This window comes from Bos grunniens, chromosome 2 (genome assembly GCF_055505025.1).
Source record: "Bos grunniens cultivar Pamir isolate PY7600 chromosome 2, Bosgru_T2T1.0, whole genome shotgun sequence".
Classification (NCBI taxonomy): domain Eukaryota; kingdom Metazoa; phylum Chordata; class Mammalia; order Artiodactyla; family Bovidae; genus Bos; species Bos grunniens.
Genome location: NC_141166.1, coordinates 52,222,361 through 52,236,288, shown reverse-complemented (window position 1 = coordinate 52,236,288; position 13,928 = coordinate 52,222,361). Strand labels below are relative to the sequence as shown.

Here is a 13,928-nt window from a genome sequence, read left to right as displayed (position 1 = left end):
TGATTATAGTCTTTGGTCACAATAGTTAGTCACCTTGAGGAGTAATCTATCTGGAACAAAGAAAGACTGTTTACTCATTGATTCGACCCTGAGTTTTGATTCTGTGAACAGCAACTAGAACAGACTAAAATCCCTAGTTGCAAAATTTGCATTCTGCTACAACCATTAGAATAACATGGACAAGAATGTTATCAGACAACAATTTTAAATAAGCAAACAAATCTCTACAGACAAGTAAATGTGCAAATATGGTTTATTATCTTGAACCAAGATATACTTTAAATACACACACTGTCTCTCTCTCTCTCTCTCTTTGCCTGTTTTCCAGAGAAGGGATGTTTAACTATCACAAACAAAAATCATTGCCAGTAGTGAATATCCTACAGCTTTTAAACTGATAATATCAAAGGATTCCTCAGCGAACTGGGTAATTTGGTCAGGTATCCAGGGTGCGTTTGCCCACTATGTCCCCTAGTGGGCATTTCAAGAAATCACACTTTTTAAGAACTAGATGCTTCATGAGAATATTAGTGAATCCCACCACCTTCACCATCATCTCAACCCTACTCTTGGGGCACAATAGATGTTTGGTGTCATCCTTTCTGAAAAAGAACTTTAGGATAAATAAATACATATTGTAAAATTTATGCAATGTGTGATATGCATATGCAAAATTTATGTGAAATTGTTGGGTCTAATGTGAAGCTTGTCCATTTTAGTTTACTGATTCCCTTATATTTACTACCATGGACAAGAGTCTTTTAGAAGAAATGGAGGAGCCCTCATACTCAAAAAAATAATCCAAAATGCAGTACTTTGGTGCAATCTCAAAAACTACAGAATAATCTTGATTGGTTTCCAAGGCAAACCATTCAAAATCATAAAAATCCAAATCTATGCCCCAACCACTAATGCTGAAGAAGCTGAACTTAAATGGATCTATGAAGACCTACAAGTCATTCGAGAACTAACACCAAAATGGATATCGTTTTCATCATAGGGAATTGAATGCAAAAGGAGAAAATCAAGAGATTCCTGGAGTAACAGGCAAGTTTGGCCATGGAGTACAAAATGAAGCAGGCTAAGGGAGCTTTGTCAAGAGAACACACTGTCATATCAAACACCCTTTTCCAACAACACAAAAGACTACTCTGCACATGGACATCATCAGATGATCAACAATGAAATCGACTGCAAAGAATACAATCAATCTGAAGATGGAGAAGCTGTATACAGTCAACAACAACAAAAAGACCAGGAGCTTACTGTGGCTCAGATCATGAGCTCCTTATTACAAAATTCAGGATTAAATTGAAGAAAGTAGGGAAACCATTGGGCCATTCAGGTATGATCTAAATCAAATCCCTTATGATTATACAGTGGAGATGATGAATAGATTCAAGGGATTAGATCTGGTAGACAGAGTGCCTGAAGAACTGTGGGTGGAGGTTCGTAACACTGTACAGGAGGTGGTGACCAAAACTAGTCTGAAGAAAAAGAAATGCAAGAAGGCAAAGTGGTAGTCTGAGGAGACCTTACATATAGCTGAGGAAAGAAGAGATACAAGAGGTAAAAGAAAAAGGGAAAGATACACTCAACTGAATGCAGAATTCCCGAGAATAGCAAGAAGAGATAAAACATTCTTAAGTGAAAAATGCAAAAAAATAGAGGCGAACAATAGAATGGAAAAGACTTGGAGATCTCTCCAAGAAAATTGGAGATACCAAGAGAACATTTCATGCAAAGATGGGCACAGTAAAGGACAGAAATGACAAGGAACTAACAGAAGCAGAAGAGATTAAGAAGAGGTGGTAAGAATACACAGAAGAAATATACAAAAAAGGTCTTAACAACCCGGATAACCACAATGGTGTGGTTACTCACCTATAGCCAGACATCCTAGAATGTGAAGTCAAGTGGGCCTTAGGAAGCATTACTATAAACAAAGCTAGTGGAGGTGATGGAATTCCAGCTGAGCTATTTCAAATCCTAAAAGATGATACTGTTAAAATGCTACACTCAATATGCCAGCAAATTTGGAAAATGCAGCAGTGGCCACAGGACTGGAAAAGGTCAGTTTTCATTCCAATTCCAAAAAAAGGCAATGCCAAAGAATGTTCAAACTACCGTACAATTGCACTCATTTCACAGGCTAGCAAGGTAATGCTCAAAATCCTTCAAGCTATGCTTCCATAGTGCATGATCCAAGAACTTCCAGATAAACAAGCTGGATTTAGAAAAGGCAGAGGAACCAGAGCTTAAGTAGCCAACATCCATTGGATCATAGAGAAACCAAGGGAATTCCAGAAAAACATCTAATTCTGCTTCATTGACTACATGAAAGCCATTGGCTATGTGGATCACAACAAACTGTGGAAAATTCTTAAAGAGATGGGAATACCAGACCACCTTACCTGTCTCCTGAGAAACTTATATGTCAAGAAGCAACAGTTAGAACCAGACATGGAACAATGAATGGACTGGTTCAAAATTGGGAAAGGAGTACAACAAGGCTGTACATTGTCACCTTGCTTATTTAACTTATATGCATAGTATATCATTCGATGGAGAAGGCAATGGCACCCCACTCCAGTACTCTTGCTTGGAAAATCCCATGGATGGAGGAGCGCAATCCACGGGGTCGCTAAGAGTCGGACACGACTGAGCGACTTCACTTTCACGCACTGGAGAAGGAAATGGCAACCCACTCCAGTGTTCTTGCCTGGAGAATCCCAGGGATGGGGGAGCCTGGTGGGCTGCCATCTATGGGGTCGCACAGAGTCAGACACGACTGAAGTGACTTAGCATAGCATAACACAGCATAGCATTCAAAATGCCAGGCTGGATGAATCACAAGCTGGAATAAAGATTGCCCAGGAGAAATATCAACAACTTTATATATGCATATGATACCACTCTAATGGCCGAAAGTGAAGTGGAACTGAAGAGTCTCTTGATGAAGGTGAAAAAGGAGAGTGAAAAAACTGGCATAAAACTCAATATTCAAAAAATGAAGATCACAGTATCTGGTACCAGGATTTCATGGCAAGTAGATGGGGAAAAAAGTGGAAACTGTGACAGATTTTATTTTCTTGGGCTCCAAAACCACTGTGGACACTGACTGTAGCCATGAAATTAAAAGATGCTTGCTCCTGAGAAGAAAAGCTATGATAAACCTAGAGAGTGTATTAAAAAGCACAGACTTTACTGACAAAGGTCCCTATAGTCAAAGCTATGATTTTTCCAGTAGTCATGTATGGATGTGAGAGTTGGACCCTAAAGAAAGCTGAATGCCAGAGAATTGATGCTTTTGAACTGTGGTGCTGAGGAAGACTCTTGAGAGCCCCTTGGATTGCAAGGAGGTCAAACCAGTCAGTCCTAAAGGAAATCAGTCCTGAATATTCACTGGAAGAACTGATGCTGAAGCTGAAGCTCCAATACTTTGGCCACTTAATGCAAAGAGCTGGTTCACTGGAAAAGACCCTGATGCTGGGAAAGATTGAGGGCAGGAGAAGGTGGCAACAGAGGATGAGATCATTGGATAGCATCACTGACTCACGATGGACATGAGTTTGAGCAATTCCAGTAGATAGTGAAGGACAGGCAAGCCTGGTGTACTCAGTCCATGGGGTCACAAAGAATTGGACATGACTCAGTGACTGAACAACAACAATGTGAATCTTAATAATATTCATCATAAAATAAGTAAGGTGGGAAGTCATAACTGGTATCCCTACAAAAAACCAGGAACATTGAGAGGTGACACAACCTCAAAATGCAGGTTCTCGGGACATAAAATTTCAGAATGCTGCAAGTTGAGGGGGCAATAAAGAGAAAATGTCTTATCTGGGCCTTGTTTTTCAGTGGAGAAGAAAAAGAGTGGTTGTCTTAAGAATTTGTAGCCACAGACCTGTTCTCATACAGATTTGGGTAAATGTTCATACTTCCAGTATTGTCCACCAAATCCTCAGGCAAAAGTTTTGTTTAAAAGGGTACTGGGTTTGCAGGGGCCTCAAGAGCACGTATCAATATGTAAATTCCAGAGGAACCAATTCAAATCAAGGCCTCAAAGACGTCCTGCATAAAGTTCTCACTTGTACAAGGCCACAGTAATAAAGGAAAGGCACTTACAGAAATAAACCACCAGGAGCAGGACTCAGATCAGCAAACAGAGAAGAGTAATGAATATATAACCAAGTACAAGAGACTATCAAAAATGATCAGGCTTATTTGAAAAAAAAAAAGTTAATGGGCCCTGAGAAAGCAAAAATAAACGTTATATCTATGGAGACAATAATATTCTCAAAATGAATAATGTCACAATCACAATGTTAAGTAAAATAAAACAAGTCATGGACTATTTATAAGATGACTCCATCTATACAACAATATGGAAAAACTAGAAAGAAATGTAATATGCAGCTGTGTATTGATAGTAAGTTTATCTTTAAAAATTCAGAATAATAACTATAAAATGCAAGATAGTGAATCCTTTGCTAGAAGGTAGAAGAACAGAACTAAGAACAGGGAAGGACAACTGAAGGGCAGAGTTTAAAGGTCACAGTCATTGTATGAGTCAGATTGAAGGCATGAAGGTGTTAACTTTATTACTACTTAAAACTTTAAACATTAGCCTTAAAACTTTAAAGAGTCCTGTGCTCTTTTTATGCATGAAATAGTTATAAACTATTTAAAAAATAAAAAAGGAAAAAGAAAGCTAACGGTTGGACTTAGGAAACTTGAAAAGCTTTTAAGTAAATGAATTTTCAGACATGCTCATTTCATATACTAGATTGCAATAACTACTGTTGAAATATTGTAGTTCAGCAGAATGTTGCTAAATATTTGGCCAAAGAGAGAAGGGAGGCCAGACCTGATCACAACTTTAATTCTTCCCCCTCAGAAAGTTTTCAGCTGAGTTCAATGAAAGACTGTTCTAAGAAACCGGTATTAAAGAGAAGCTAATGGGAAAATAGTATGTTTTCAAGCAAAACTGCCTTATAAGCCAATGTGATTAAGTCATTTATGTTCTGTTAAGTGGAGGATACCAGTCTACACCTTCTAGAAGTTATTTGAAGGAAATACTGTCATGCAAATTCAAGCAATCAGAATATCGTTGCTACTTACCCATTTGGAATACAATTTTGTCTCAACTCTTGGCACAAAATTTACAGCCTTAATCATGACATCATAAACATTTAGAAGGATGTCTGTATAATCATTGAAATCAGGTTCAAACTTAATGGTGTCGTTATCAAGAATCAGCCTCATGACAAAACCTGGATGTTCAAAGGCCCTAACAGAATCCTGCAACAAAGAAATTATATAAAATATATATATATTATAAAGTATCCATAAATATGCATATCAATTGTGAGAGACTAAGGAGGGCACTGGTCCAGTTAGAATACACCCTTCCTCTCATGACCTAGACAGTTAACCCAAGGATGAGCTGTACCAAAAAAGATAAGAGCCATTCCCAGCTAGACTTGTTGGTATCTACTATAGGGTCAAGATGCCAGAAAAAGGAAGATGTGTATAGCAGTGGGGCTCTAGAATCATGCAAGAAGGAGCCCAAGAGGAGAATATTCAAATTCCCAGACTGTTCACCCTGTATCAGGACCTTCTTACAGTAAGAAAAGAGTTGTTTGAAGAAATCTTCCCCAGTCATCATGACCCAAATTTCCCAATGATGGGAACTTTCACTTATTCCCACTAACCTCACTAATATAATAATAATAATATATTCTACACATGTAGGTTGACATTAAGTCTTTTTTAAAACAGGTAAGTGTAATAGGTCTAAAGATACACTTTCTGATCTCTCACTGGTAAAAGTTATAATTATCCACTCTCAAAGAACTGAAAATAAATTGGTAAGTGAATATTGGTATGACTGAATCTTACTTACTGGAGGTTGTGCAATTAAGTCTGTGTAATCTTGCATGGAAACCAAAGCGAGTTCCTGCAGCTGTAAAGTCATAAGTGTAGCAGCACAGTTGAAAAAAGATTCCATTTTGGCACTGCTGTCACCAGTTGGCAATAGTTTTTTTTTATTACCTTGGTAATAAATATTCTGCACTTCTGGAAACCACCTTCAAAGAACAAAAGACTTTTAAAAGTTAATACTTTCAGTGAATTACTCCTCTTACATTAACAGTAACTTCTGAACATCCAAAGGTCTTCATAGAGAGGTATATTGCCAAGTGACATTATCCACTTTCCGAAATGTAAGTGCTAGCATATTTCATCCTTCCTAAGAAATTTTAATCATAGACAATGGAAAATGGCTCAATGACATGATGCTGTGATAAAAACGTAACTTGAACTCCATGTATGACACTCTTTGGATATTATAAAAATTATCTTTACTGGATATTACAAGGCATGCCTCCCATGGATTTGTCAATTTAAAGCTAAAATATGAGTAACATTAAATCAAGGGAAGCCTTTTTTGGTTCAACCCACTTGATATTTTATGCTATTCTATTTCACAATGATAGCTGAAAACAAGATACAAAACAACAAAATCAAGTATGTTCTTTTCTTATCCTCCTTAATGAGAAATTCTAAAAGAGTGACTGATTTAAAACAAGTTTCAAATGTATATGCATCCTTGTAATAAAAGGAAAACAATGAATTTAATATTCACAGACACGTTGTGATAAGCCAAGTTTTCAGTTTACAAAACCACTGCCCAACACTAAAATTAAGGAATATTTGTACCTCTTTTATAAGATAGAATTTTTAAGCAGTCAGTATAAGTTCAGGAGTTGCCTGAATGCTCCCAGAGAGATCAAAGTTTTAAATGTATGTATTTGTCCCTTTAACAAATACATGTTTTGTGCCTCTGTGCTAGGGACAGTGCCTCAGGAGATATGAAAAATATGACATAATCCTTTATCTTTAGAATAAGGAAGGCAACGTGTCATAGCAGAAAAGCAGATACATTTGAAATCAAAGGATAGAGTCATATTTTCTACCTAGGTAATAGAGAAGAGTTTTCTAGTGAAGAGGGCAATTTCACTAAAGAATAGATAAAAATGAAGCAAAGACAATGAGAAAAGGATCTGAAGTACAAGATATGAAAAATAGGTGGGAGAGGTAGGGCTAATATATCTAATCATTTTGCTATCCGTATCAGAGCTAACAGACTAGAAAATCGGAATAAGTAAGTGGGGCAAAGTATGCAGGACTTTGCAGAACTTCGGAGCTAAACACAAGAACTTGGGACAAGCTTATGTTCTATGAATAAACAGCATATCCTTCTGCAATGGGGCACGATTGCTAAAGCAACAGGTAAAGAGGATAGGTAGCAAATACTAAGGGGAGAGAGCAAAGCCAGATACAGCAGATACTAAGGGGACTGAGAAGTTTCCAGTAGCTCAGGCAAGAGATGAAGACAAGTGAAATGTATCTCAACAAAAAAAGAACAGTTAGAGATACACTGAATATGGCTAGAGGCAGCCTGGGGATGGTGAGGATGTAGATGATGAGTAAAAGAGATAGAAAAAGTAAAAAACTTTTCAACTTGGCCTGGGAACGGTCCAGAAGAAGAAGAATGGCAGGTCTGGAATAAAGAGTAAATACTGATATGGAAATGTCGAGAATCAGGTGCTGACATTTCATTCAACTGGAGATATACAGTAGAAATTTTATAAGAGGGACACAGAGCTCAGAAAACATAAACTCTTAAGACAGCTAAGAGAGAAGAAATCATGAAACTGTTGAGAATATAGAGAAGAAAAATGAAAGCAAATACCTGCACAGCCTCTACTCTTAGAGAAGATAGTAAGATTAAGTAGAGTCAGAAAAAGAGATCAAAAAAGAAATAGACACAGGGACACAGAACAGAGACTTAGAGAAGGCGGTAGTGATAAACTACAGCAACTGCTGAATAGAAGTGAAGGATGAGGACTAAGAAGACATTAGGGTTTGGCATAGATGTCACGATTAATCATTTACTAATTGTTTCTCCACTGTGGTGAGCCGATGTTCTGCCTTTCAGCCACGATAAAACACATTCTGGATCCCTATTTAAAGTATGGTCAGAGCAATCTTCCCTCAGAATCAATTAAGCAGCATCAAGAGATACAGTTAATCAATCTACATCTTTCATCAAAATAATTCAATAAAGGTTTATCCTCTACTCTTTTCTTTGACATCCAGTCTACTAAAATTTGCAGTGGAAATGTATTCCTGGAGTAGAACCTTAAAGTTATAGAATAAGTTATATTTATTTTTATTCTGTGCTTATGAGGTCATATTCTTCTCTGCAATTAATTATGAAGTTTCATTCCACACTTCTCCTCTATTTTTTATAAGAAATAAATACTAATATTATATAAAAGTCTAAAGTTCTTTCAAGTAATATCAAACAAAGAATTTGCTTCTAATGTATTAGTGAAGAAAAAACAGAAAGGAAAGATTTAGCCATAAGCTGTTAAAAGATACCTTTATAAGTACCTTTCAGAAATCATAAAACCAAGCTGGAGTTTCATGTCCTCTGTTATCTTAAATGTGATCCAATTTCAATGTTCTATTTGTAATAACTTAATGACCTCTAACAGAGACAATTTTCCTGTATTGTTTCAGAACATATTATCTGGCACCAGTATCAATAATTATCATATGTGGCTATTGCATTTTGAAGGGCCAAATCAAAATGATGTTTAATTCTCATTTGATAGGTCTAACCTCCCAGTACAACTGTAAACTCCTTTAAAGAATATTTTCCCCTATAATCGTCTTTAAACTCTTCTGTATCCTCCATTCAAAATCAAGATGTAATAGGCATATTACTTTGCATGTATTCATAGCAGACTCAAAGAAGTATCTGGAGAACGATTAGTTGATGATCATTACCCTCCCGCCCCCGTGTTATCCAACCCTACACTCAGAGGAGAGGGTAGAAACAAGACACTGGAAAAAAAACATCAATTATAACCATCTTAGTTTCTATACTATCTATGCTGCATAGAACATCTGGATAGACATCACAGAGCAAGACAGTTAAAGACATCATATTTAACTCTCAATCAGAAATGATTACAAACTTGTTAAAATGAGATTTTCTGAAAGCAGTTAAACTATAGTAGCTCAATCATCACATTTTAAAATGTATGTTTTTTGTACATGAAATTTCAAAACTTTACATTTTCAGTAGAGTCTCTTTGGCAGATTCCATGTGTTTCATGACAATTGTCTGAAAAGTTGACAGCTCCAATGCATCCTGACGATTGTGAAATTCTTCTATATCAACTAACCGTAACTTTCTGCAAGAGATGTCAATGAACAGTGATATATGTATGAGTGGCTTTGTTTGGTATTTGATATTTTGCTAGTTGGTTGTTCCCTTCTCAAAAACAATATTCCTAGGTTTTATCACTAAAATTTGTGTTTCATAAAAATATTCTAGAACATAAATTATTTTAATTTTAAAATAATATAATTAAATTCAACAGGAACACAGTTTGATATAATGAAAGAGTGCTATACAATAGAAGGATATAATAACTGAAATTTTATGCCTAGTTAGACTGACTTTTTCTTCAAACTAGAATAATTATAACAGGAAAAGAGGTAGGGCTCAAAGCTTACAAGGTCCACTCCTCCTAAAACAAAAACTGTACCCATTCTGAAAAGAGAACAATCCTGATATTAGAAATCCATGAGGTGAGGGAGTTCTCACACCTAATTATGACCCAGTGTATAAAAAAATATTTTGAACTTGTGTGATTTTTATTTTTATTTTTTTTTCAGAAAACTGTGTTTACTTCAGCCAATAGTTTTCAGTTCTGACTACAACACTATGATCCTTGTTACAAACATGCTTCACTCAAGAATTTTCTCTAGCACATTAAAGAGCAATAGTATCTATTAGTATCATTGTTATTCACCTCAATTTAACTACAGATTACTTTCCTAAAGAAATTTCTTTTCAATTTCTACATGATCAAATGTTTTCTATGTTATCTGAAAGGTAGTAAACACTACTAAAACATTACATTTAATTTTTGCTTAAAGACCAATATAAAATGTTGGTTAGTAAATAAAACACTTTTCACATCTATTTATATTCCTTTCACAAGTGGAAGTCCATCTCCTAGATTATAATGAGTTCAGTACATGACATCAGTGATATATTATGCTCAAAGTCGGTAGAGCCATTGCTGAAGAATCATTGGTAATGTGTTATTCTGGACAACTAAGCAGAGCAAAGCAAAGTTTTACATAAAATATTTCTAAAATGTAGCATGACGGCACATACTAAACATAATCTGCTCTCTTTAGGCTTCTAGCTCAACATGTTCAACATGACTTTCTGCTTTAAAGCGGTAGTTATAAATCAGGGTGCAGGGGCATGCCATGTGAAGCAGCCCTGAATAAGGGCAGTTGCTAGGGCAGGAGCCCTGGAATCCACTGTGCCATTGAGCAACCAGACCAATTTTCCCTGCATTTCCTTGGTGTTTGATTTAGAGACAAGAGACAATTCTAAGCACAGGGCACCCATCTTTCCTGTTTTGAGACTGACAGGCTTTTACAAAAGTTTTATAGAACTTTTCCCATGAAATCCCTGATAACGCCCCCTATTTGGTCAAAATGCTGAATTGTTAAGAAGATGGGAAAAATACTACCGGACATTAGTCCTACTTTCTCAGGACAATTCCTACAACAATCTAGGAGTAGAACAATAGTTTTAATCACTGGTTTAAAACTACAAAAGAGTTAGGAAAAAAAAGATACTCAACAAATAACAGTCCCAAATCATCCAGACTGAATGTCGGGTTCTTCTCTGAACTCTTCCTATCCTTTACCTGCTGCAAGCAAGCAGATGTCAATTTCTGGAGACTCAGCAGTCAGTCATGGATCCCTCCCATCCTCACACCCGCCACTTGATGCTCATCACAGTCTGTAACCTACCCTGATTCTTGGATCCATCACTGATTTCAGGCAGAAGGGTCTTCAGCAGTCTTGGCCCAACACTCTAGACTTAACATCAAGTCAGCCTCTGACTTTGATTTCTGGTTCTCAAAGCTAATCTCACTTCTTCGTGAAGTCACTCAGTCATGTCCGACTCTTCGTGACCCCATGGACTGTAGCCCACCAGGCTCCTCCATCCATGGAATTTTCTAGGCAAGAGTACTGGAGTGGGTTGCCATTTCCTTCTCCAGGGGATCTACCCAACCCAGGGATCGAACCTGGGTCTCCCACATTGCGGGCAGATGCTTTACCGTCTGAGCCACCAGGGAATTGCTACAATCTCACTTCTTACTGGGCCCAAGTTGCCTCTTCAATCACACCCCAAGTGCTCACGTTTCTTGCTTGCTCCATGAATTTAGAAACATGTTGTGCTCTTGCCAGTTATCCTCCTTTGTTGCATTCGAAGTAGCACACTCTAGGCAGTGCTCTGCACTTGCTTTCTTCACTTACTAAAACATCCTGGAGACCTTTCCAGAGCAGCACATTGATACTGTTCTCATCTGTATTTCATGGCTGTATTCCATTGTGTGACTGTACCATCATTTATTGAACCAGTCTACTATCAATGGTTACTTGGCTGTTTCCAGGCTTATCCTCTTAACACCTGGCACAATAAAGAACCCTTAATCTCTATCACTTGCTATATTTTCAGGTTTTCATCTGTAAGCTAATTTCCAAGAAATGAGATTGCTGGATTCAAGAGTAAATGAATTTATAATTTTGATAGATATGACCAGATTCCCCTCAAAAGGGTGCCCATTTCTCCAATCTTCACTAACAATGCATGATGTTAATATATTGGAATTTTGTCAATCCAATGGAAAATAGAATGATATCTCAATGTAGTTTTTATTTCAATCTCTTTGTATTTCTCTTATTATGAGTTAGTTTAAGCACCTTTTTAAGCACTCTTAATTTAAAGGGTAATCAAGTTGTATCCTCTCTGAGTACTGTACAGTAAATTAATCCATGGTGTTCTAGTAATATTTTATTGGGCTCACCTTGGTCAAACCATGAATTTAAAAAATCCACTTTATCTTTTCTTTGAAATCCTCTGATTTCTACTGTAATTTCTATGATAATTTCTACACTAATATATACACTGTATATATATATATGTCTGTGTCCCCCTGCATACACCATTTTTCAAACAAAAATATCTGGATGTTATGTACATTTTTGACTACATTATAAATACCATTTTTGACATTAAGTGGGTTCTATAAGCCTAAATATTGAATGGCAAGAATTTGCACATTTTCATCTAGAGAGCATCCCTTTAGGGTTCCACATTCAGGCATTTTAGAGTCATTCCGATGATTTTCTGCATTACCATTCCCAACTCACCCCTTACTCATTGTTACACAGAGCGTGTATGCTTAGTCACTCGGATCTCCCACTGATTGGGTAGCCATTCCCTCCTCCAGGGATCTTCCCAACCCACAGATCAAACCCAGGTCTCCTGCATTACAGGCAGATTCTTTACCATCTGAACCACCAGACGGTCACACAAAGATGGCCTATTTTTTCAAGACCTGCTGAGATTCAGGGCAGACTCAGAGTAAGGATGCCCTGTGTGTCCAACACTGGCTTCTACTCAGAGGAGCAGCACTATGACAGCCCAGCCCACTCTTTTTTTTTTTTTTTAATTAATTTTATTTTATTTTTAAACTTTACATAATTGTATTAGTTTTGCCAAATATCAAACTGAATCCGCCACAGGTATACATGTGTTCCCCATCCTGAACCCTCCTCCCTCCTCCCTCCCCATACCATCCCTCTGGGTTGTCCCAGTGCACCAGCCCCAAGCATCCAGTATTGTGCATCGAACCTGGACTGGCATCTCGTTTCATACATGATATTTTACACGTTTCAATGCCATTCAGCCCACTCTTAATATTCACACAGAGTGAAAATGACTTACACCAACAAAGGCAACATAGGAGTTGGTAGGGCTGTCTTCCCACCCACAGACCACAAAGCTCCTTTCTCACTTGTCCTTGCTTTAGCTGCTACAACTAAATATATCTCTGCCAATTTTATCTCTGCCACTACAACCCTGAACACTAATTTTGGACACATAACATATACTATTTACTGGAGAAGGCAGTGGCAACCCACTCCAGTACTCTTGCCTGGAAAAGCCCATGGACGGAGGAGGTTGGTAGGCTGCAATTCATGGGGTCGCTGGGAGTCGGACACGACTGAGCAACTTCACTTTCACTTTTCACTTTCATGCACTGGAGAAGGAAATGGCAACCCACTCCAGTGTCCTTGCCTGGAGAATCCCAGGGACAGGGGAGCCTGGTGGGCTGCTGTCTATGGGGTCGCACAGAGTCGGACACGACTGAAGCGACTTAGCAGCAGCAGCAGCAGCAGCATACTATTTACTGTTTTCTTATCTCAGCTTTGTTGTTTTTACTTCTTCCCCTTCCTCCTTTGATTTTGTCTCTTGCCTCCTTTCATTGTGTAACAGACAAAGTCTAGCCCTTTATGGCCAATATTAGGCAATGATGCTCATCCTCCAGTGTCAGCCCAGTGTATTCTGGCAGCTCCATCTGTGAACCGGTATTTTTAAACGTAAGACCAGAAACTATAAAACTCCTAGAGGAGAACATAGGCAAAACACTCTCTGACATACATCACAGCAGGATCCTCTATGACCCACCTCCCAGAATATCGGAAATAAAAGCAAAAATAAACAAATGGGACCTAATTAACCTTAAAAGCTTCTGCACATCAAAGGAAACCCCTCAGCAAGGTGAAAAGACAGCCTTCAGAATGGGAGAAAATAATAGCAAATGAAGCAACTGACAAACAACTAATCTCAAAAATATACAAGCAACTCCTACAGCTCAACTCCAGAAAAATAAACGACCCAATCAAAAAATGGGCCAAAGAACTAAATAGACACTTCTCCAAAGAAGACCTACAGATGGCTAACA

At 37.6% G+C, this 13,928-nt stretch overlaps 1 protein-coding gene across 1 annotated transcript in view; it reads right to left on the bottom strand.

Moving 5' to 3' along the window:
* The window catches only part of DNAH7 (dynein axonemal heavy chain 7), a 259,815-nt gene that overhangs the window by 197,670 nt on the left and 48,217 nt on the right, over nucleotides 1-13,928 (bottom strand). The window contains 3 exon segments of the mRNA XM_086366894.1: nucleotides 5,128-5,307; nucleotides 5,912-6,095; nucleotides 9,156-9,275. Coding sequence (XP_086223020.1) covers nucleotides 5,128-5,307; nucleotides 5,912-6,095; nucleotides 9,156-9,275 — 484 coding nt within the window.